Source organism: Pelobates fuscus, chromosome 2, assembly GCF_036172605.1.
Source record: "Pelobates fuscus isolate aPelFus1 chromosome 2, aPelFus1.pri, whole genome shotgun sequence".
Classification (NCBI taxonomy): domain Eukaryota; kingdom Metazoa; phylum Chordata; class Amphibia; order Anura; family Pelobatidae; genus Pelobates; species Pelobates fuscus.
This window is the reverse complement of record NC_086318.1, coordinates 371,699,012-371,723,735: the sequence shown is the minus strand read 5'-3', so window position 1 is coordinate 371,723,735 and position 24,724 is coordinate 371,699,012. Positions and strand designations below refer to the sequence as shown.

The window sequence follows — 24,724 nt, the reverse complement described above, 5'->3', positions numbered from 1 at the left end:
GTTATTGTATGTCACACCACTGCTTTATCTTGATGTATCCTTCACAATGTTTACTTAAAATTGTGTACATAATCCTGCACTGCAAAAATAAAGAATTAAAAAAAAACCAAAAAAAACATCTGTTTGCTCTGACCATAAAAGGTGGGCAGTGCAGAATATATTTTTCAGCGAACACTAGGACATTGTCCAACATACATTTTAAGCAAGGCAAGCTATCATACCTTAAAAGTGTTGATATGCATTAAAGACATCTAAGTACCTAAAGTTTTCCTTTAAACACAATAACGAAAGGATCATGGCTGAAGGATACTGTGGTCACCACAAAAAGGTCTCTCTGAAGAGATAACCCTACAAACCTTTCAAAAAGGTGCAATAGAAACAAACCCATAGTTCCAAAAAATGGTAGGGTTTATGAAGAAAAATAAATCTGTCCTGAAATATTGATCTTTTCTTAAATTACTTTTTGATTTTTTTTTTTGCAGTGTGTTAAAATTATGCACAGTGGTTTTAATCAGAATAATAAAGGATTCATTTTTATCATTATACTCTCCCATTTTTGGAACTACCCATTATGTGTTTACTTCTTTAACCCCTTTAAGGCAACATGACATGATGTGTCATGATTCCCTTTTATTCCAGAAGTTTGGTCCTTAAGGAGTTAAACACATAAAGTATCACAAACACACGGAATAAATATATATATATATATATATATATATATATATATATATATATATATATATATATAGTCAATGTAATTGCAAATTGTAGGCCAAATTAACTAAAACATATCAACAACTGAGTTGTTATTCCTTGATCAATTTCTAGGTTAGTAATAACCCAGTTTGGTATAAACTATACAATAGCGTTGTCTGTGTGTAAAATGTCTTGATGTGTCATTGTAATGAAGGTCAGACCTGTTAGTAACGTCATAATGGATCCACACTCTTAGAAGAAATATAAATGACAGTAATTTGGTTGATCTTGATGCCATGTCAGAATCTGTACACATCTGTGAATGGGAACACACGAAGAAACAATGTCTGTAACGTTGGATTGGAAATGTTACACTTTCTGCTTCTATTAGTAAAAATGATAATCTTCGTCCCCAATAATTTTGTACAAATCTAAACCAGCTTCTCACAATATTCTTGTCTTTTAGTATTCAATAAGAGATATATACTAACAATACTGAATACTGCTTAAAACACTGTAACAAACTTTCATTTGCTTTTGCCAAACTCGAACAACAAAGTTGAAATTTTGCCATTGAAATCATACTATTACGACTGTCAGATTACACATTTTTCCAGAGAAAATGAATGGACTCCTTGGGAGACATATAACACCATATTAAGGGGGAAAAAATAAAATGACAGGCTCCATGGAAGAATAAATACTATAATTAATACTATATGCACAGTATAATTAAGCAGCTGGTAAAGGAGTGCTACAAAAGGAGCTAATATTATAATAAGCACTACATATTTGGAAAAGAGCTGTATTTCTAAAATTGGCAGGTTTCCTGACAGCTGAGGACAAATAAAAAAAAGCTATTACAGTTTTGTAACCTTAACATCCAAAAAATAGGACAGGTGTAACAAAAAACTGTGAATAATGAGAAGAAAAACAATTTCTGTACAGAAAGCTAAGTAATATTAATTAGTAAAACAATAATGATTTTACTAGTTACACGGAAAATCATAAATAAAAAGAAAAATGGTTTCCTCAGAGATTGAGTAGCGTTTTTGCCAAGGCCGATATTAATGTGTAAAGGTGTAATATTTATTTAAAAAAAGCATATAACACAATAATTAATGTCAGAGAATTATTCTACTAAAGCTTCATGGATTGCATTGTTTTTGCCCCATAAGCAGTGAGTAGTGTAATAAACAAGAACATTGATATCAATATAGAACATGTAAATGGAAACCCACTATGAGATGGGTGCAAAGCTCTAGCCTATGCAGGTAAGTAGAAATTTGACAAGAATATAAATGTATCGTTATGTAGACTATATAATTATGTAGACTATAACGATACATAGAAATCCACCGAGGGAGTAGGTAAAAGTATAGACTATACAGGTTAATTATACTCTACCAAGAGAATATATTTATAGGTTATGTAGTTACATGTTAGTTACTTAGTTACATAGGCTGAAAAGAGACATGTGTCCATCAAGTTCAGCCTTCGTCATTTGGTTTTTGTTGTTGATCCAAAGGAAGGCAAAAAATAAAAACAGTATAAAGCACTTCCAATTTTTTGCGAGGAAAAAAATTCCCTCTTGACCCCAGAATTGCAGTCAGATTTATCCTTGCATCAATAAGCTATTCCCCTACAGTTGAAAAATGATAATATTGAATGTTCTGTTTTTGCAAGTATGCATCTAGTTGCTTTTTAAACATCTGTAAAGACTCTGATAAAACCACTTCTTCAGGCAGAAAATTCCATATATTTATTGTTCTTACAGTAAAAAAAAAAAAAAAACTTTCCTTTCCTTAGGCTAAATCTTCTTTCTTCCAGTCTAAACACATGACGTCGTGTCCTATGTAAAGTATTGTTTGTGAATAGATTTCCACACAATGGTTTGTATTGGCCCCGGATATATTTGTATAATGTTGTCATATCCCCTCTGAGGCGAGGTGTAAATTTGTTAACCTTTCCTTATAGCTAAAATATTCCATTCCTTTTATAAATTTTGTAGCCCGTCTCTGCACTCTTTCTAGTGCCATAATATCCTTACTTAGAACAGGTACCCAAAATAGCACAGCATATTCAATATGTGGTCTTACCAGTGATTTATAAAGAGGCAAAATTATATTATCATCCCGAGAATTAATGCCCTTTTTCATGCATGATAATACCTCACTGGGCTTAGCCACTGCTGATTGAGATTGCCTATTGTTGCATAGTTTGTTGTCTATAACAATTCCCAAGTCCTTCTTGTGTATTGTTATCCCTAATTCGCTTCCATTAAAGGTATAAGTTGCTTGTGCATTCTTTACGCCTGTAGTGGTACTTACCTTATCCGGGGGGCAGCCGAGGTCCTCAGTTCCCGCCGCGCGCGGCTCGCTCGGGGCTCGGATGACGGTGGGCACTGACCGCGGGATGCGGGCACTGACCGCGGGATGCGGGCACTGACCGCGGGATGCGGTCACGTGTCCCGCCTAGCTCCAAGAGCGCGCCGCGCGTCTCGGGCACACTCTTAAAGGGGAAGTGGGAGGCGAAAACTAAAACGGTCTCCCATTGGCTCCCATTGGCTCACATACACTCACATTTTGGGGGCGTGGATATGACAGGGGCCAATCAAATTAAATGTTAGGGTATTTATACTTACCTCTCCCTTAACTCCATGCCCTATTGTGGTTTCTGTTTCAGTTCCCTTTAGCGCTTGTTGTGTTCAGTTGTGATTTTTCATACTTGACCTTGGCTTTGTATCTGACTCCGTTTATCTCTTTATCCCTGTGTTGTCCTGTTTGCCGGCTTACTGATTACTGTGTACCAGACCTTGGCTAGTTCTTGTTTTCGCTGTCTCTTTGTACCCTTGACCTCGGATCGTTCCTGACTCTGTATTACTCTCCTCTACGTCGAGTCCGGCCATTCTAAGGTCCGGTAAGACGTATCTCTGCTCTATATTGTCAATTGTTAGACTAAATCTTGCGAGTTGGGGTAAACTACTGTGACAACGCCGAAGTGGATAATTTTGCATTTTTTCTACATTAAATTTAATCTGCCATTTGCGTGCCCAGTCGTCAAGTCTATCTAAATCCCTCTGCAACAAAGTAATATCTTGCTCACATTCTATTACTTTACAGAGTTTTGTGTCATCTGCAAACACTGAAATATGACTTTCAATGTTTTTTTCAAGATCATTTATAAACATGTTAAATAGAAGGGGTCCCAAAACAAAACCCTGAGGGACACCACTTGCCACCTCTGTCTAGCTTGAAAATGTACCATTAATGACAACTCTTTGTAATCTATTTTTAAGCCAATGTTCTACCCAAGAACAAGAATTTTCATCTAGATCGATTTCTTTGAGTTTGAACACTAATCTATTGTGTGGAACTGTATCAAATGCCTTGGCAAAATCCAAATAAATCACATCCACTGCACCCTGATCTAGACTTCTACTAATTTCTTCCTATAATGCAATCAAGTTAGTTTGACATGATCGGTGCTTCATAAAACCATGCTGATTTTTGCTGATAACCATGTTCTTCTCAAGAATAGTCTTGAATAGTATCCCTTAATAACCTTTCAAATACTTTCCCAGCCACAGAAGTTAAGCTCACAGGTCTATATTTTCCAAGCAAATGTAGGTTAAAGTAAATTTACCAAGAAGTATATAATTGTATAGGCTATACTGGTTAATGGGATTTACCAAAGGAATAAACAGGTATAGACTATATAGGCTAACAGACATCTATCAAGAAAATAAATGTATTGATAAAACACGCTGTCTACAAAAGTTAGAGAGCATCGCCAAAACTATAATGTATAGGGCTTTTTTTTATTTTTTTTTACCAAGTCCACGGCGGGCCGGTGGGGAGATCAAAGATTTCCCTCACCGACCCACATACAGTATATTGCGGCCACCGGCAGGGAGAGAGTGAGGGAGACAGCCAGGAGATGAACCCGGGGGAGCTCTAACTTACAGCTCCACCGGGTTCCTCTCGCGAGATTCGGAGCATTGCCATGGCAACGCTCAGGGTCTCACGAGAGTGAACTCTAGCCCCACTGGCTAGAGTTCACACACCACTAGGACCACCAGACAGCAGCAGCAGGATCCCCCCTCCCAGGCTAAAGGTAAGCAGGGAGGGGGGATATCATCACTCAGGTCACAGCAGCCTCACTTACTCACAGACACGCTGCACCCCTAACACTCACAGCACCCTCACTCACACACACACACACTGCACCCCTGACACTCACAGCACGCACCCACACACTGCACCCCAACACTCACAGCACACACACACACTTCACCCCTGACACTCACAGCACACACACACACTGCACCCCTGACACTCACAGCACAGACACACTGCACCCCTAACACTTACAGCACCCTCACACACACTGCACCCCTGGCACGCACAGCACAGCACACACACACTGCATCCCTGACACTCACAGCACCCTCACTAGCACACACATACACACACACACACACTGCACCCCTGACACTCACAGCACCCTCACACACACACACTGCACCCTCACACACAGCTTCCTCACACGCACATAGCACCCTCACGCAAACACAGCACCCATCCACTCACACACAGCACCAATCACACACAGCACCCTTACCCACATAGCACCCTCACGCAAACACACTACACCCCTTACACACACACACTGCACCCCTCTCGCACACACACTACACCCCTTACACACACACACACAGCACCCTCACACACACTGCACAATATGCTTTCCTAGCATTTTTGTCTCCTGGTATCCCAACTATAGGGACACCAGAGACAAATTTCAAGCAAACACAGTGCAAGCATGTTATTAAATTTGCTTGCGCTATGAAGAACAAATACAGGGTCTTTTTCGCATGCCAGAGCTCTTCAGCAGAGCTCTGCGCTTGGTCTACCCTGGAAGAGCATTGAACCAACATGCTCACTTTGTGATGGGGCGTGCTTGTCATGGTTAATGACAAAACACTCCCTATCTGGCCCCGCCCCCTTTTTTAGTGGGCCGCTGTAATAAAAAAATACCCTGGATGAATTTTCTTCCCAGTCCAGCCCTGACCACATCACAGGGTGCTACAAACATGTTCAAATTAGAGTTGTAGACTGGAGGCAGGACTTTGTCACATTTTTGGGCATAAAACTCACTAAGCCCGAGAGTCGGTTGATCAAAGAGAACCATGAAAAATAGCTAATGAAGACCAGTACCACATTAGTTAAAAGGACCAGACTACTAGTCTCTTGGTTGGGCCAAAAATATGGTACTTCCTACCCTGCTGTATATTTTTCTAACTCTTATCACTCTTAAACTGATTTCAGTTCAGTATTTCATGCACATATTTTGAACAGAAAACCACCTTGAATAACAGCATACATATGTAAATTGCCAATGAACTTGGGGTCCTGGGAGTCCCAGATATTGGATCCCATCAGGTAACAGCTGTGACTGTGGATATGTTGTCCAGGATAGCGCACGCCTTCCCAGGGGACTCACATGTATGCCACGTATGCAAGGCGCAAAGAGGTACGCTACTTCATATCTTTTGGGAGTGTCCCCTGGTGGGACGTACAGGAGATTTTAAGTGAATGCTCAGGGGTGATTCATATGATTTTTGTAATACTATTCTGTACAATGACATGTATTAACTCATTTGTAACTGTGCATGCTATTTACCTTAAAAACAATAAAAAGACATATGGGGGGGGGGAGCGGGAAAGAAAATAAATTGGGGTTGTAATAGGTTGAATGAGGTACTTGAAAAATGTCTGCATTCCTATTTGGCAAACAATTAAAATTAGTAAGCCTTTTTCGAAAGGAGTATGTATTTCTCTAAAGCTTCAAGTAAATATGGCATTTATCAGCTTTATAAGAGAGGAAAACAATATGCCTTGCACATCCTCTTATTGAAACGTGTCCAAAAAAGGTTGGGAAATGCTGGTATAGACGGCACACATTGATGGGAATGTCTGAAGGAAATAATGCATAGATTCTAGTGGTTTTTAGGAAACACCAAGAGTATAATATATAGATTATAGAGGGTAATGGGAATTTACCAATAGTATGATGTATACATTCTAGAGGTTAATTGGAAAAACCAAGAGTACAATGGATATATTTGAGATACCAAGATTATAGTGTATAGTTCATTCAGATTTATAGCCTATACAGGTCTGGTGTGTTCTGTCTGTTTTTGTTTCAAACTTAACTATCTACAGTATATATGTTTGTAAACCCAGGATCTTTAATTTATCTTCAGGGCTTTATCTTTGGGAATTTGATGATTAGTATCTACACTTGAGATATATGCTTAAAACATGTAAATTAGTAGTAGACTTGATAAACGTTGTTGAAAGTAGCCAGCTGACCTCAATTATGCTAGTATCCGGTTCATCCTATAAAATTGTTGGCAACCTGCCATCTTAGATACCAAGAAGTGAATACACCCTAAAGATATGGGGATTCTAAACTGGTATATAGGAAAGGGAAATTAAGTCCCTCCTCCCACCAGTGTCTGTGTTTACAGGCAGGGGGATTCTATCTGTTTAGGGGCTGGGCTCTCAGTAACATGGAGGGAGCCCAGCGAGCAGTAACTTCACTTTCAATTGGGGGGGGCACAGCCTGATCTAGGGGCGGCCATGGCCCCCTCTGGCCCCCCACCTAGTGACGCCACTGGAAGTATGTACAGCTTAACTAACTTTCCTTCAGAGGGCTTGGTAGAGCAACAATCCAGATTCCCACAGCTACCACCACCACACTGACCACTTTGTCCCAAACCCAATAAGTTTGGAGTAGGCGACATAGTTCTCTTCTGTTTTCTATTGATTACTATTATAAGCTGCACCCAGGCATCCATGCGCCTAAAGCTATGTAGTATGACTCCACAACTTCGTAGGCAATTGGTCCCTGTCTGCTCATTTATACAACACGGCCATGAACTACAATTATCAGATGATATTAGCTGTGTACTTACTTTCAACTGACTCTTTTTGTACAAAATACCTTGTAAACATCACCGATCTTGATGTGATATCATGTCTTCTTCTGCTTGATACATTCTTACATTATGTAAAAATACACCATAATAAAGATTTTTTTTTGATTTTTTTTTAAAGTGTAGACACCGTGTCATTGAAGAATTACTCCCTGCACATTAATTTAAAGGGATACATCATTTAATAGAATACACTAAAATATTTCAGGATGATTTGAGCTCTTTCAATCAATTCCTAAAACACAAGAAAATTATATAGCACAACAATGAATGTAAAAAAAGCTTTCAGCAGTAGAAATAGCATTGTGTGCCAAGCATTTTCATTGCACAAATACCCTTTTAAAATAAATAAACTCCTGCCTTCAGGCTAACAACAGTATGGGGACAACAATTTATTGTCCGACTGTCATTAACCCGCAGGGTTGTTGTCACCAGTGGAGAAGTGTACCGTACATCTCTCCTGTATATATCAGAACATTGATGGTGATCCTGAAAATATATTCTTTTTGATGTACGTCCTTAGTAATTCTAGTGCTTGGGTGGCACCTGGCCCTTTATCTATTGTTAGGATTGCACCTCCCAAAATTCTCTGCCAGCCTGATAGAATTGTAGTGCAGGAACAGTTGGACAGTTAGTTGAACCAACTCATTCTAGTGTTATCTAGCGGATGTATGAAGAATGAAAGGGAAGGAAGCAGTTGAATGCGTGAATGACGACAGCTACAGGGCAGTCTCTGGTAAACAATAAATACTAAATGGCTCTCATTTATTATTTGTTCCTTTATTAGTGTAAATTACTGCAAGCAAAAGACGACATCGGAAAAAAGAATAATTTTAAATACTTGGAAAATTAGTTCTAATTTAGGCTTCTTTCTCTCTGCAGTGCCTTTCAGACTCATAATGATACATTTTTTTTACATAATTGCAAAGCACACTTGCTAATTAAATTATTCTTTAATTAGTTAGCTAATGAGTTTTGCCATACGTTGCTTTCAGAACTTTCAATTTTTGTTGTATAATAATTACAGATAATTGAACCTCTCATCATGTTTTTTTCTGCTTGTTAACATGCTGGTTACCCCAAAAATATATAACATGTTGTCAAAGATCTTGGAAAACAATGACTGACAAATAAAACATCTTGCTGTAATTAAATGGGCATTAATTGTACATCAAGACTGGAAGAAAAAAAAATGACATTCATTTAAAATACAGGCTTCTAGGGATACATCTTTTTTACCTTCATTTCCGACAAAGTTGTCTTTCAACCAGTTCATTGCCTTCAAACAGTCGTCACTGTCTTGCAGAATAAATAGATTTGAAGGAATTTTCCCTGTATACCTCTGGTTAGAATAGTCTTGCACTTCTCGATTAGTTACCAGCTTACTAATATCTGCTCCAGTTGGATAGGGAACCTTATAGTACACAAAACAGGAACATATTATTGTCAATCTGTATTAAAATTAATCGCTGTAAATGTGTTTAAATATATATCCCAGCAGATTACAGTACTTGTTAATTATAGTCCCAGCAACCAGAGTAAGGATTCCTATCAATTGGTTGTATTCTCATCAGCCAATCAGAACTGATGATGTAGTGAGTGTCTCAGTGTCTTTACGCTTTCCACTGTCCAAGAAATAGAGAAACGATGCTCAAATGATGCTCATTTTGCCACAGGAAAAGCTACTGTATCCCTTTTTATTAACCCCTTAAGGACACATGACATGTGTGGCATGTCATGATTCCCTTTTATTCCAGAAGTTTGGTCCTTAAGGGGTTAAATAAATATCCTCGTTATTACTACAGGTCGGATGTAAAGCTCTCCAACTGTTGCTGAGACTACATCCCTATAAATCTTGGAAGTATATATTGCCATACCAATGTCCTAAATTGGAGTCTTGTGCTCCACCAGGAGGAGAGAAGTAGGACAAATCTCTATACAAAGTTAAGGGTCGCAGTAGGCACTGTAACTGCTTCATCTTATCCAAGTGGTTTAAATGCTTGGAGACCCTCGGCAGGGTCCTTCCTCTGGGGCTGCTTGGGGTAATGAGGAAACATTAGCCTGAGCAGCAATAGATGGCAGTGATTGGTCACGTACATACGTTTCTTTCACAGTGAATGGGGAGTTAGTAATAGGCTGAAAGCATCAGATAACACCCTCAGACTAACCATGGTGCCCAGACTGAGGCTTCTTCGTGGAGCAGAGTGGATGGGCTCCGGATACACAACTTTGGGGTTAGACTTAAAGCAACACAAAGGAGCACGCCTCACAGCACCATAACAATTTAATTGAGATGAAGTTTTTATGGTGCCCAGAGTTTTTCTTTAAGTCTTGTGAATAAGATGTTCTCGTAGAAGACTCTAAATTGTTCCTACTGAGTCTGTGTATGAAAATGAAAAAAAAAATATTCTCTAATTCTTTTTTTTATAGCACCTATATATTCTGAAAAACTTTAACAAATTTATTAAAAAATTACCTAAAATCTATTTTATTATTTGCCAGCAACGTTTCTAAGGGTTCAGGTATTCTGAAAGTGCCAGGAAATAACTACTGACTCATAATTCTTTATAAATAGACACTTCATTAGCTTTTCACAAGGTTGAATAGATGCTATTTATAAATCCAGATGTCCAATACAGGTGACTTAGTCAGGAGGGTTTCTGTCTATTGCTACAAATAAAATTAAAGGAACACTATAGTCACCTAAATTACTTTAGCTAAATAAAGCAGTTTTAGGGTATAAATCATTCCCATGCAATGTCACTGCTCAATTCACTGTCATTTAGGAGTTAAATCACGTTGTTTCTGTTTATGCAGCCCTAGCCACACCTCCCCTGGCTATGATTGACAGAGCCTGCATGAAAAAAAAAACTGGTTTCACTTTCAAACAGATGTAATTTACCTTAAATAATTGTATCTCAATCTCTAAATTGAACTTGAATCACATACAGGGGGCTCTTGCAGGGTCTAGCAAGCTATTCACGTAGCAGGGGATAAGAAAATCTTAATTAAACAGAACTTGCAATAAAGAAAGCCTAAATAGGGCTCTCTTTACAGGAAGTGTTTATGGAAGGCTGCACAAGTTACATGCAGGGAGGTGTGACTAGGGTTCATAAACAAAGGGATTTAACTCCTAAATGGCAGAGGATTGAGCAGTGATGCTGCAGGGGCATGTTCTATACACCAAAACTGCAAAAAAGAAACCATAATATCCAAATATAGGTACTATCTAACTCTGGCAATTAAAATACATCCTTACGTAATTAGAATAGTCTTTGGTTTAAAGCAATAAACTGGAATCTTTTTTAATAAATTGTTGTCTAAATTTATTAAAATAGCCAGGGTTATCTATCTCTTTTACACACATATATATATATATATATATATATATATATATATATATATATATATATATATATATATATATATATATATACATACACACACACGACAACCCACAAATAAGCCATCAATCCAAGTTTAACATGAAAAATAAACTGTTTACAAAAGTAAAAATTGGAATGCAAAAGGCTCATAGTCACCCTAAAAGAGACTGTAGATAATGGGATAAAAATACAGTAAAATGTGTGTGATTACCGTGATATGCCACTGTCTTGGTTTTCCTTTATTTTGTTACGATAAGCATTCTTGTTATTCACAATGACTAACTATAAACTTGTCTTAAAGCTTTGTGGTGTTGTGTAGCTTTTACAATGTTATTGTTCTCTTATGTTTTATAGCTTTACCGCGCAGCTGTACATTTGCTGCTACACATATCTGAATACGACCTTTGCAGTCACAGTGGCAAGGGAGAACGTTCACAGACAACGCAATGCAAAACATTTTCTTTGATTTGTCATTGTGATTATCGTCCCCTTTCAACTAAGCCAGAGATGAGCATTTTAATGGAGACAAGCCATGTCTTGATTGCACAAAGACCTCTGACCTTCAAACCATTGAAAAATGTGCTCCCATTTTAAAAAGGCACAAAAATCCTGTTTTGTCCTTTTTATCTACACAAAGACTTTGGCATTAGCAAGATACGTTGAACAAATCTATATTTTATCAACACTGCACCACTTAAACAATGACAAAAGGTCATGTTGATGAAGCTAATCTTTTGCAATCATCCTTCATATTGTAGGGCTTGATCCCATGACACATCTTCAGGCCTGTTCAATTTCCACATTTAGTGCAGAGAACAGACTGTAAAATATATTGTTTAATATTGTGGTACCAAATGTATTATAGACTTGATCATTACATTTTGACAAAGCACTATATTGTCTGTGAGTATAGTATAACAGTAACTTCTCTGTCACTGTTGACCTCTACATTGACCTCTAGCATCCAATGGGGATATTAATGATAATGGGAAACGTTGACATTTAAAGCAAAGGAATAGAACAGACAATAACCTTGGCACCTGAGATTTTCAAACATTAAGAGACCTGGTAAGTATCACAGGAAATATAATTAAAAACATGCCAAGGTGAGCTATCACAACTTATTAGAATAGTCAGTGCCAACATGGACCTGTGACTGGGAACATTGTTTTAGAAGATTAAGGTTTCTTCACTAAATTGTACGTTGTGTTGAACAATAACTTGAGATAAATATAATATAGTATAATGTGTAGAAAAAATGTCTAGCCCAGGGTCTTGAAGGTTTTTCTCTTTCTTATACTGCTAGGCCTAAATACTTTAAGTATCTAGGCCAAGCCATTCAATATTTCAAGTCAGCTTACTGCAACTCGAATTTAGTCAGTAATCCTTAGAATGATGTAAAACTGAATATACCCTTCAGTTTTAACCTTCAGTAAACCGTAACGGCAAATTTAGTCATGAGAAAGTTGGAGAAGTGAAATTTCTATTTAATGTTCTCCAAACCAGCCCTTGCGCATGACAAACTGTCAAAGTTTCTATCAAAATCACCAGGTCAAAATAATCGTGAAATTGTCTAAATCGCAAATTGTTTGGAATGCAGAATGACAATGGATTGGCAATCGTCTCTTTAAATCAATTATGCAGGTATTTGTGTTCATGTAGGGAGGTTTTGAAAACGTGCATTTTGGTGGGCTTTGGTAAAACTTTTTGGGCGAATACTTCACGTGTATAAGAAAGATCTGCAGATAATTTCTAAATGCTTAACAATCGACATGGACACTAATCAAATGTTCCATCTGATCTAAACATTTCTAAAGCTTTAATCCAAAACTGTGTTTTATATACATAGCCCAGTGTGTTTCAATTTTACATTAGCAATCTGCGCTCCCTACACTCGATAGTGTTCAAATAAACATTGTTTTTTTCTAAAGTTTCACAAAATACCATAACCTATTTTTGATAGATGAGTCTCTGTCAGGCAGATGCTTGCATTTGCTTTTGCCGTTCACAGCCCAGATTTGTCATACCTGAATTATGTTTGTGATAAAGCAAAAGGAAATTAAAGAATGCTATTTGTGTGACTACATCAGTGGCTGACAAATATGGGATTTACTTGAAGATTAAGAATAGGTCCATGAGATCTGATGCATAAAGGTAGCCGACACTGACTTGTCTATCAGTGACTGTAATCTTGACTGAGGGGGCGACTGCGTAGAATCTAAAGGCCTCCTACTAAAGGTTAAGTTTGGCCCTGCGCCTGCCTCTCCTCTCTGTGTGCAAAACTACTTCTATCCCCTCCACCCCCACTTATATTTTTTTCTTTCCCCTTTTCTCCTCCCTCTATTCCTTTAGTTATAATGTGAAGCACGGGTCAACAGGACCCGATAAATGCTTATGCATCGATACACATTGCTATACTTAACATTGTGTGACTGTTATGAGTGGTTGGTTTATAATATGTGAAGAGATCCTATAGGGCCAGGAAAACAAAGCCGTTTTCCTGGCACTGTAGGGTTAATTGGTCCCTCTCCCTCGAAGCCCCCCTCTGGTGGGGCTGAAGAGATAAAACCTTTCAGCCACTTACATGAATCCAGCACCGATGTCCCTCGGCGCTGGGTCAGGCTCCGCCCATGCTCCTTCCCCATCTACGTCAGCCGGCGGGGGAGACCTAATGCCCCTGGGCGGCAATGGCCGCACGCACATTAGACTTTCCCATAGGAAAGCATTATTCAAGGTCCAGCGTCAGATAACGGACCAAAAATCAGTTTGGATTCCGGAAGCCCTCTAGTGGCTGTCTGATAGACAGCCACAGAGGGCAGACTTAGAACTGCAATGTAAAAATTGCATTTTTTTGCACTATGTGCAAAAGGGTCACAGCACCCAGACTACTTAAATTAGCTGAAGTGGTCTGGGTGCCTACAGTGTCCCTTTAATGAGTATTGTACACCTCATATTGACTATGCACTTGTATGCTCCGAACTGTTAAACCACTGGCCCTGTAATGGCCTTTTCTATGTTCTTTCCCCATCTCTGTCTTGAAAAAAAAAGTAAAATTGAAATAAAGATTGTCAAAAAAAAAACAAAATGATGAAGAATGCAGCAAATTTGCAAGTTAGATCAAAATAGCTATAAAAACAAAATATAATACCTTACCTGGTATTGTTGCCCAGTACAGAGAATTAGATGGTCATATAGCACTTTTCTGTCATTGGAAACAGTCACAAACTTGGCAGCTCTGTCTATGCCTGTCATTTTACCAACCACAACATTAACCCAGGACCGAAGTGACATCAATGCGTAATCTTTATCATCATAACAGTGGCTGGGAAGAGAGTAGAGCCATAAGTGACATTTTAACAGCTGACAGCAGGCATTAATTAGACATCTGGTGAGTTGGTGGACAGCCTCTAGTGGTTTAAGGATGTTGGCTTTCACTGAGCTTTCTAAAAACCTATAGCGAGAGATTATTCATAATGAGGCACTCTGTTGCCCAACTTAAATGACTGAAATCAGACTGCTGTCAGTAGGACTGGGACATGCCTACAGAGATAACACATCTAGAATTATTCTAAGGCTTAATCATATAACACGGAGTATAAATGTTTTTGATTTTTTTTAACATACATTAAAGATGCCATCTCGCTTTTTTTTTCTGTATTTTACAATTTTGTTTACTTAGTAAAGCCATTTTGTGTTTTTACATTAATATAACTAGTAAGTGTTTTAAAAAAATAATTTATCTGTATGTTCAGAAAACACTACCACTTTAAGTACTTGATTTCTCCTTTGGAAGATGGTTTTCATAGACTTAAATGATACTGAAAATATTTGTGATCGACATTTCCCATATTGTAAAGCCATGGAAAGAAAAGTGTATAGAAGATAGGAGAGTTCAGAATGAGTGAATTAATTAATAACAGTATAACCCATATGGTACTTTACTAATTTCTTAGTACCAGCTACATAAATAATTGCATAATAATATATACCAGTAAGAAAAACGAAGCAACGGAAACCCTAATATTTGGTACGTGGATGAACACATATTGAAATATATACAAGCCGTAGGTCCTATATAAGCCGTATGCATACTGCTTCATAGAATATGTCTGCATACATAGTGATTAATAATAGTATTACAAACCTGCTGGCTAGAAACCTATAGTTGGTTGAAGTGTCAGGTGACTTGTTATAAGGAAAACCATGTGTTGAGATCAGAGTTATGTTGTTGAACTTCAAGTGTGGGCTGGATAAAAACAAACAAACATATACGTTAATATTCATAGTTCTAAATTGTTCTTGTATCAATAAGCTTCATTCAATAAGTAATGAACCTAAAATTTTCAAGCTGAAATAGCCAAACTGAGACTATAGCTATTTAAAGATTTTTTTCCCCCCAACTCAGCTATGCTGGCCCTAAATTCTTTCACTCATGTTTCAGTTCACTCAAATTAACTATTTAATGAATGTGGGTTATTCTCCCAATGGTGAACCAGGATCACCCCCACTAGTCCAAAGGGAAGGGAACATAGCTCCAAGTTTAGCCTACAGAGGATCCAGCAGCCCCAGGCAAGGAGATTGGCCTCTCCTCCTCGCCAAGGAACATACCAGGCGGAGCAGGCTGCGATCTGGAGTTTGGTGCTGGGAGCTAGAGATTGACATGTAAAAGTGTTTCCACTGAGCCTCACTTTGAGTTAGATCAGGTAAGTTTTCATTGCGACTTTCCCAAAGGATGCAAGCAGCAAGATAATTACAGAATATGTGGATTCTGTGGAGAGCTCACCACAGGCACGTCTGTCCACCTAGAAGGACAAGCCCCAACCTGACTATATTAACTGACTACACTGACTATAACATTTAAGAGGATGAAATCATTTTTTAATATGCATTTTTTTTTTTTTTAAGGAATAAAAGTACGATTATCACCCACTACAACTTTATAAGTGTAAGGATATTTACTAATTTAACGAGATGTGTCAGGATACATTATGTCAAACCCTGTTAGCTAAGACACTGCATGTGACTGTGCATGTGAAGTGAAATAGGGGCAGACTACATCAACAGATCCAGTGCCAACTCAGTGAAGCATCGGGCTGACTGCTGGTAAGGATAAGATATTATAATTGTAATAACCGACTCTCTCACATCCAGCTGGTATTTTTTGTGTATTCCTCATTATCTTAGTCCTGTCATTCTCTACTCTTTGTGGTATCTCCTATCTGGACTCAGACAAGTCCAGCAACCTGACCTGTGCCTCTCAGTATATGCAGTCCCTGCAAATACTTTTTTTTTTTTTTTTAATATTTGATTTCTATTGTTATTCTCTTTTGTAAAACATTTCACAACATATACAACATTTTGATCACATTATCTCTTAACTTCGATGATGATATATTAAAAAAACAAATAGGACATCATCATACCATAACAAACAAAGACTGAACCAAAAGTATTTGAAATATTTAGTTGTAATAGGAACAGACTAGGATTAAAATCCAATGTTTTTAAAAGTAGAGTTTGAATGTTTGTATTTATCATTTTCCATTATAATTGGATAGGTTGACAATCCCACCACATATGGAGAAAATCTCCTCTCTGGGCTAAGCATTGCCAACATCTGTCAGAGGCATTAGGATATATTCTATATAACCTACTTGGAACCAAATACCATTTATTTAGAGGTTTATAGTGTATCTCCACCAGATTTAAACAATTAATACTTTTATTAACAATTTTCATTGATTCTCTACATTCTTCACAGCTAATATCAATTTTTAGCTCATTCTTCCATTTTTTTATATCACCTATATAATAGGTTCGTTAGGATCACCCTTAATTAGCTCCATACAGCCTGCAATTAATTTGTTCATTTTCATACCCCTGATTATTTTAACCAAATTTAATTTGTTTTATTGACGTATCCACAGCTAAATGCTTTTGTAGATATCCCTTTATTCTAATATAGTTAAATATTTCTTTGTTGTTTATACCATACTCTACACACAGGATGGAAAAATCTCTAACTTTATCATTCTCAAGTAAGTTTTCAATACTATTAAGTTCAGTATTCATCCACTTGGAAAGATTTAAATGATCTATATTATACATCAGTTGGGTTATCTGGAGATTTGAAAAAATTCTATCATGAATTTTATCATGATTCATGAAGATGACATACCCGTCTACGTTTTTCCCAAATATTCAAAAGATTATTAAATACAATACTTTTTGATTGAATCTCTACACTGTATTTTTTTTCTTTATTCTCCCTAGTTCGCCACAACATTCAACTTAACTCTTTAGTAACAGAGTTAGATTTTTTTTAAACTCATTTATATTTTATACCAGATTTCCTCTTTAACATTATCAAACTGCGAATATATAATGTGTGCTAGCATACAGGCATTCTAGTATTCTTTTATCTGGGGAAAACCTAAACCACCTTGGCTGGTCTTCAGTGCTAAGTGTCTATTACTAATATGCAGTGTCTATTACTAACCCTGCCGTATAAATTTATTAAATATAGATTGCACCAAGCTCAACCAGCTATCTGAATATGCAACAGGAATCATACGAAATATGCTGTTAATATTTTATGCCTAGCTACTAGGTGCTGGATTATCTTGGTGTACACTTTGCACAGTCTGCACCTTGGGTCCTGTTTGGTGTAGTAAATTTCCGGTTCAATTAATCTGGTGCTGAGAGCCTGTTCTTCCAGAAGGTCAGACAGGTCCTGAAGTCCAAGGTTAAAGCGGCTCTGTCACCAAAATATCAAAAATGAGTATTTCATATAGATTGAATCTTTATGAATTACTCACATTGACTGTGTTGGAATTTCACTGAAAGTCCAACCCAGTCACAAGATAAACTGAAAGTAGAGACTGCTCTATCTCATTATTTTTCCTGCGCTTGACAAATGTGGTTAAGCTACCACTGTCAAGATTGTCAATTCCACCTGCTGTCTCCAGTGATGGCTGTAGGGGAAAAGCTATTTCATAAGGCCATGGGATCATCCATAGACCTCAATGCTGTACTCCAGCGCATGCACAAGAGTACAGTGCTGATGTCAGCTAATTATAGCTGAAGCGCCAGGAGATGTAGAAGAGCACGCGGAAGAGGATGGCAGCGGCCACGAGGAACATGTTTAGGTAAGTAAATCACACCTTTCCTTGCTCCCCAAGGTAACCAGACCCCCAGCTGTAATGTCACCATTAGAGATGTCCCGAACAGTTCGCCGGCGAACATAGCTTGTTGGCGTTCGCCGCGGCGGGCGAACATATGCGATGTTCGGTTCGCCTCCTATTCGTCATGGAGGTGGGAGGGTCTGGGAGGGAGGGTCTGCTGCTGATTGGCTGGAATGTGTCTGCTGACTGTGAGGTACAGGGTCAAAGTTTACTCAATGATGACTAATAGGGGGCGGACCGAACATCGCATATGTTCGCCCGCCGCAGCGACCGCGAACAAGCTATGTTCGCCAGCGAACAGTTCCCGGCGAACTGTTCGGGACATCTCTAGTCACCATCAGATGTCTTTGCAAATTATGTAAAGACTCTAGATGGGGATAAATCAGCTTTAATGGCAATAGCAAGATCCACTTTATCAACACATAAACTCTACCGGTATTCCGGTATTCAGGTAGAATAATAACCTGGCCAAGAGAAGAGCTGGACACCATGGGTATCAAGACCTGGCAATTACTCACAATAAATTAAGGATTCCACCTGAAATCCAGCACCCAGAGACTGTACACCGGACAGAAGGCAGTCAGGGCCTGATAAGTGTCAAGGCCACATTCTTGGATGAAACACAGAGCATCCACAAGTACATCACAAAGCTGGCTTCCAACTGTGAACTGCAAAGGAAATGCCTGAGATAACAACAGATAGGTTCTATGGCAAGACAAACCTCCCTATGGGATGTAGAAAGCAAGAAAAAGCGGATTTGCGCAAAGTATAAATTGAAATAAGTATGGATGCATATATATATCCTCTGGAGTGCTCTCTTCATCATTTTCCATTTATATATATACATTTTCAATTTATATATATATATATATATATATATATATATATATATATATATATATATTATACAGTGTTACCCAGCACACACACTCAAAATTATGAAAAAATGCCGGGTGCCTAAAAAGCCATAGCCAAAAAATTATAGTATATGATAAATAAAGGCTTGCACTCACGGTCGGTAGATAAGTAAAATATTTCTTGTTTATTTCAATTCATTAAAATATGGTTGCTGCCATCATCAACGTTTCAGCCACTCCTGTGGCTTTCATCAGGATCAATACAGCATACAAAACCTTTTTTTGTATGCTGTATTGATCCTGATGAAAGCCACAGGAGTGGCTGAAACGTTGATGATGGCAGCAACCATATTTTAATGAATTGAAATAAACAAGAAATATTTTACTTATCTACAGACCGTGAGTGCAAGCCTTTATTTATCATATACTATATATATATATATATATATATATATATATATAAATGGAAAATGATGAAGAGAGCACTCCAGAGTATTTTTTCAATCAAACTTTATGTGTAGGGAAGGGGATCAACGTTTCGACCCAACAAGACCTCCTGGATCGAAACGTTGATCCCCTTCACTACACATAGTTTGATTGAAAAAATCCTCTGGAGTGCTCTCTTCATCATTTTCCATATCTATTTATGCTGTGCAGCGCCGAGGGGTTATTACAGAAGCTGATTTAAAGGTAGAGTGCCAGATTTCCGTATATATATATACATACAATCAATACAATGGTAAACAAATATTTGCACACCAGCCAGGCCATGAGACTTGCTTTTCCCACAGAAATCACAAATTTGCAGTGATATTACTACCGCAAAGGATTCTGGGTGGGCATATGCAAATTAGTTGATTCCTTTTATGTATTTAAATGTTTCTATCATATCCCCCCCGTCTCGTCTTTCCTCCAAGCTATACATGTTAAGTTCCTTTAACCTTTCCTTGGAAGTTTTATCCTGCAATCCATTAACCAGTTGAGTAGCCCTTATCTGAACTCTCTCTAAAGTATCAATATCCTTCTGGAGATACGGTCTCCCGTACTGCGTACAAGTGAGGTCTGAGCAGTGTTCTGTACAATGGCATGAACACTTCCCTCTTTCTACTGCTAATACCTCTCCCTACACAACCAAGCATTCTGCTAGCATTTCCTGTTGCTCTATTACATACCTACCTTTAAGTCATCAGAAATAATCAAATCTCTTTCCTCAGATGTTGAGGTTAGGACTCTATCAAATATTCTGTACTCTGCCCTGTACTCTGCCCTTGGGTTTTTAAGTCCAAGATGCATTATCTTGCACGTATCCACATTAAATGTCAGTTGTCACAACTCTGACCATTTTTCTAGTTTACCTAAATCATTTGAGATTTGGTTTATTCCTTCTGGAGCATCAACCCTGTTACATATCTTAGCATCATCAGCAAAAAGACATACCTTACCATCAAGACCTTCTGCAATATCACTAATAAAAATATTAAAGATAATGGGTCCTAGTACAGATCCCTGAGGTACCCCACTGGTGACAAGACCATGCTTCGAATATACTCCATTGACTACAACCCTCTGCTGCCTGTCACTTAGACACTGCCTTACCCATTCAACAATATTGGAATCCAAACTCAAAGATTGCACTTTATTGATAAGCCTTCTATGTGCAACAGTGTCAAAAGCCTTACTGAAATCTAAGTAAGCAATGTCTACTGCACCACCCTGATCTATTTTAGTTACCCAATCAAAAAAATCAATACGATTAGTTTGGCATGATCTCCCTCAAGTAAACCCATGTTGTCTCTGATCTTGAATCCCATTTCTCTTGGACTCCATTTAAATTGCTCCAGTCTGATAATGACTCATTTATACATATTCTATTTTTAGAAAAGTCTGTTTTTCTATAGTCTAAAACTTTTGTTTTTGTGACTCAGTCACTGTTCTTATATTAAACCACACTGACTGATGATCACTGGATCCTAAACTTTCACCTACAGTAATATCTGATACCAAATCTCCATTTGTTAACACTAAATCTAGTATGGCCTCTTACGAGTTGACTCCTCAACAACTTTTAGATACAATCCAAGTAGGGAGTTTAGAATATGTGTGCTCCTGGCACAAGCAGCTATTTTGGTTTTCCAGTTCACATCTGGAAGACTAAAGTCACCCATGATGATAACTTCCCCTATTAATGTCATTTTAGCTATTTCCTTGATAATTCTTTAACACTCTAGCTACAAGCACATTCTGTTCTTGATTAGGGGGGCAATTGGATTGATGTTTTATCACCCTTTTGTCCCCCTCCTAGTTTAAATACATCCTAGCAAAACCTCTGAACTGCTCACTGAGAACATTTGTTCCCTTTTGAGATGCAAACTATCTTTTTTGTACAGTTTATTTCCATTCCAAACAAAACTACCATGAGAAATGAAGCCAAATCCTTGCTCCCGACACCATTCACCATTCACCAAGACACAAGTTAAAGTCCCTTATATGCATCAGCCTGTCGTTCTGAGTGTTATGCACAGGCAGAACTTCAGAGAATGCCAGTGTGGAAGCAACCTTCCGTATATCATTGGCAAAAACACAAAAAAATTAATTTACCTCTGAAACCTTATTGCAAGCCAAGTCATTTGTCACTAGATGGACAAGTACATCCAATTCCCCTTCCTGCTTTGCTCGCTTAACAATATAAGAAATACATCTCCTGTCTCTGTGAGCAGTAGCTCCAGGAAAACATCTCACAAGACCATTATTGTCCAGCAAAACACCTCTTATGATAGAATCCCCCAACAACTGCTTTCTATTAGGGCTCACCATAGTCTTCAAGCATGTCTCCATGATACCACTACACTCGGCGCCTGAGCCTGTCTCCACACCACTACACTCGGTGCCTGAGCCTGTCTCCACAACACCACTACCCTCAGTGCCTGAGCCTGTCTCCACAACACCACTACACTCAGTGCCTAAGCCTGTCTCCACAACACCACTACACTCAGTGCCTAAGCCTGTCTCCACAACACCACTACCCTCAGTGCTTGAGCCTATCTCCACAACACCACTAAACTCGGTGCCTGAGCCTGTCTCCACAACACCACTACCCTCAGTGCCTGAGCCTGTCTCCACAACACCACTGCACTCATTGCCTAAGCCTGTCTCCACAACACCACTACCGTCAGTGCCTGAGCCTGTCTCTACAACACCACTAACCTTAGTGCTTGAGCCTGTCTCCACAACACCACTGCCCTCAGTGCCTGAGCCTGTCTCCACAACACCACTACACTCATTGCCTAAGCCTGTCTCCACAACACCACAACCGTCAGTGCCTGAGCCTGTCTCTACAACACCACTACCCTTAGTGCTTGAGCCTGTCTCCACAACACCACTGCCCTCAGTGCCTGAGCCTGTCTCCATAACACCACTACACTAATACGTCTCTGCGGCAGTGGCTTTGCAATAGTTCCAGCCTGAGTTTGTTTACCGGATAATTTACAAATCTCAGACTTCAAATATACAATCTCCTGCCGCAATATAGAGAACTGTCTACAGATTAGACAGCATCCAAATCTCCAAAAAGTGGAACGTGAAACAAATGCATAACAACTATTACACTGAACTAAGTCTGCCATTAGAGTAGAGGTAGATGTTGTGATGGTCCCTGGAGAGGCTCCTTTAAGATGATAAAATAAATGTAGGATAAAAAAAACATAACATTTTGAGGGTAAAAACAATATTTAATACAACCTCATGGGGGAGGGACTGGGCCTGGGCGGGCTACGAGATGAGACCACCGACCTTTCACCTGCATCCCACCACCCCGACTCTTACAGCACCCTTACCCCACTTCCTAGGTGCTTACATGACAGGACACACGACATGGCCTCGGATGCACACCTCCACATAAGAGACACAGAATCCCAGATGAACGGGTACGTCATACCTAACGGCGAGACACAAACCAGACTGGGCTAAAGGCACAACCGTGCATGAACCCCGCCCTGAAGCTACCTTCCGCGAGCATGCAGAAGAGAAAAGGAGGCCACTCACTAGCCAATTTAAGACACCATTACTCACACCAAACGAAGCACTGTGACATAATAACTGGATGGTAGAAGCAGCCCGACCGCCACAGCATAAAGACCACAACTACACACGATACCAGACGACAATCTGGGGGACTGAAAATTGTTCGACAGATATTGCCCTAGAAATGCCCCCCTCTCAGTACACCAACCTCGATTAAGATACCATACACAGGGCATGTTAACCCAGCTATACCATATATGTGCACATGATCAAGCAATGTGAAGGAGGCTGTGTACGGTGTCAAGACGGTGATTGATCGATTCCCTGTTTTTACGCTGTATGACTTTCCCATGACAATGACCCAAGAATAACCTTATCTTTTTTTCTGTAAACCCATACCTGCTCTATTGAAAATGAAAAACGAAAACTGAAAATAAAGAATTAAAAAAAAACAAAAAAAACCCTACAATATTTATTGTAATATACCACACAAAATGAAATAAAAGCAAATGAAAAAGTCCTTCTGAATAATCACAACTGGTTTTTCCCTTGGGCTTTCTCAAGTTTAATCACTTGAGAAAGCTTAGGGCGTAACCGGTTGTGATTATTCAGAAGGACTTTTTCATTTGCTTTTATTTCATTTTGTGTGGTATATTACAATAAATATTGTTTTTACCCTTAAAATGTTATGTTTTGAATTTTTTTTTATCCTGCATTTACATATCATGGTAAATCCTCCTGCTCTTTTTCAAAAGATCAATAATTTAATGTCAGTCTGCGTCCATGTACGCAAAGTGTCAGATTATTAGTAAAGGCCACTGTAACATTTATGAAGTGCATTTTAGTAATGCATTTTAGCAGAGGTTTAGAACTGCAGATTTTATGTTGCTGTGGATACAGTCAGAGTGAGCAACCCAAAGCCTTGTCTACATTACAAAGGTATTAGGGTATCCAAGGAAAATAAGTCAAAGAAGCATCGAGTTTCACAGCACCGGAAAGCAGTGCTCACTTTGTCGACTAACAATTTTAGTCAAATTCTAGTCAACTAAACTTTTTTAGATTTAGTCAACTAAAACTAAAACAATTAAGATTACTAAAACACAACTAAAACTAAAATGACATTTTAGTCAAAAGACTATGGCTTAAACTAAATAGAAATTTGACGACTAAAATACAACAAAAACAAAAACAATTCAGATGACTAAAATACGACTAAAACTAAAATGGCGTTTTAGTCAAAAGGTTATGACTAAAACTGAATTGAAATTTGGTGCCAAAATAAACACTGCACAAAGGAGCTGTGGAAGGGGCAAAAGAGGCTTTAACTAAACCCATTTGATTTTAGTAGAATTGACTAAAATCTGCTGGAGATTTAGTCGACTAAAACTAGACTAAAACTGAAAAGCATGTTTCAAATTTCTTCATCAGAAAAATATACAAACTATTATATTTTTCTATTAATAAAAAATACCTCATGTTTATTACTATGAATAAATACATATCACAAATGTGCTCCCTGAGCTAAAAAGCTATATATGCCTTGTAAGAATACTCTTAGATGAAATCCTGTTGTATTAA

At 38.3% G+C, this 24,724-nt stretch overlaps 1 protein-coding gene across 1 annotated transcript in view; it reads right to left on the bottom strand.

Annotated features, from left to right (window-relative positions):
• CFAP61 (cilia and flagella associated protein 61) overlaps nucleotides 1–24,724 on the bottom strand; it is a 232,240-nt gene that overhangs the window by 85,147 nt on the left and 122,369 nt on the right. The window contains exons 18-20 of the mRNA XM_063443717.1: nucleotides 15,230–15,331; nucleotides 14,239–14,407; nucleotides 8,939–9,113 (exon numbers count right to left, since the gene is read on the bottom strand). Coding sequence (XP_063299787.1) covers nucleotides 8,939–9,113; nucleotides 14,239–14,407; nucleotides 15,230–15,331 — 446 coding nt within the window. The remainder of the gene's footprint in view (nucleotides 1–8,938; nucleotides 9,114–14,238; nucleotides 14,408–15,229; nucleotides 15,332–24,724) is intronic.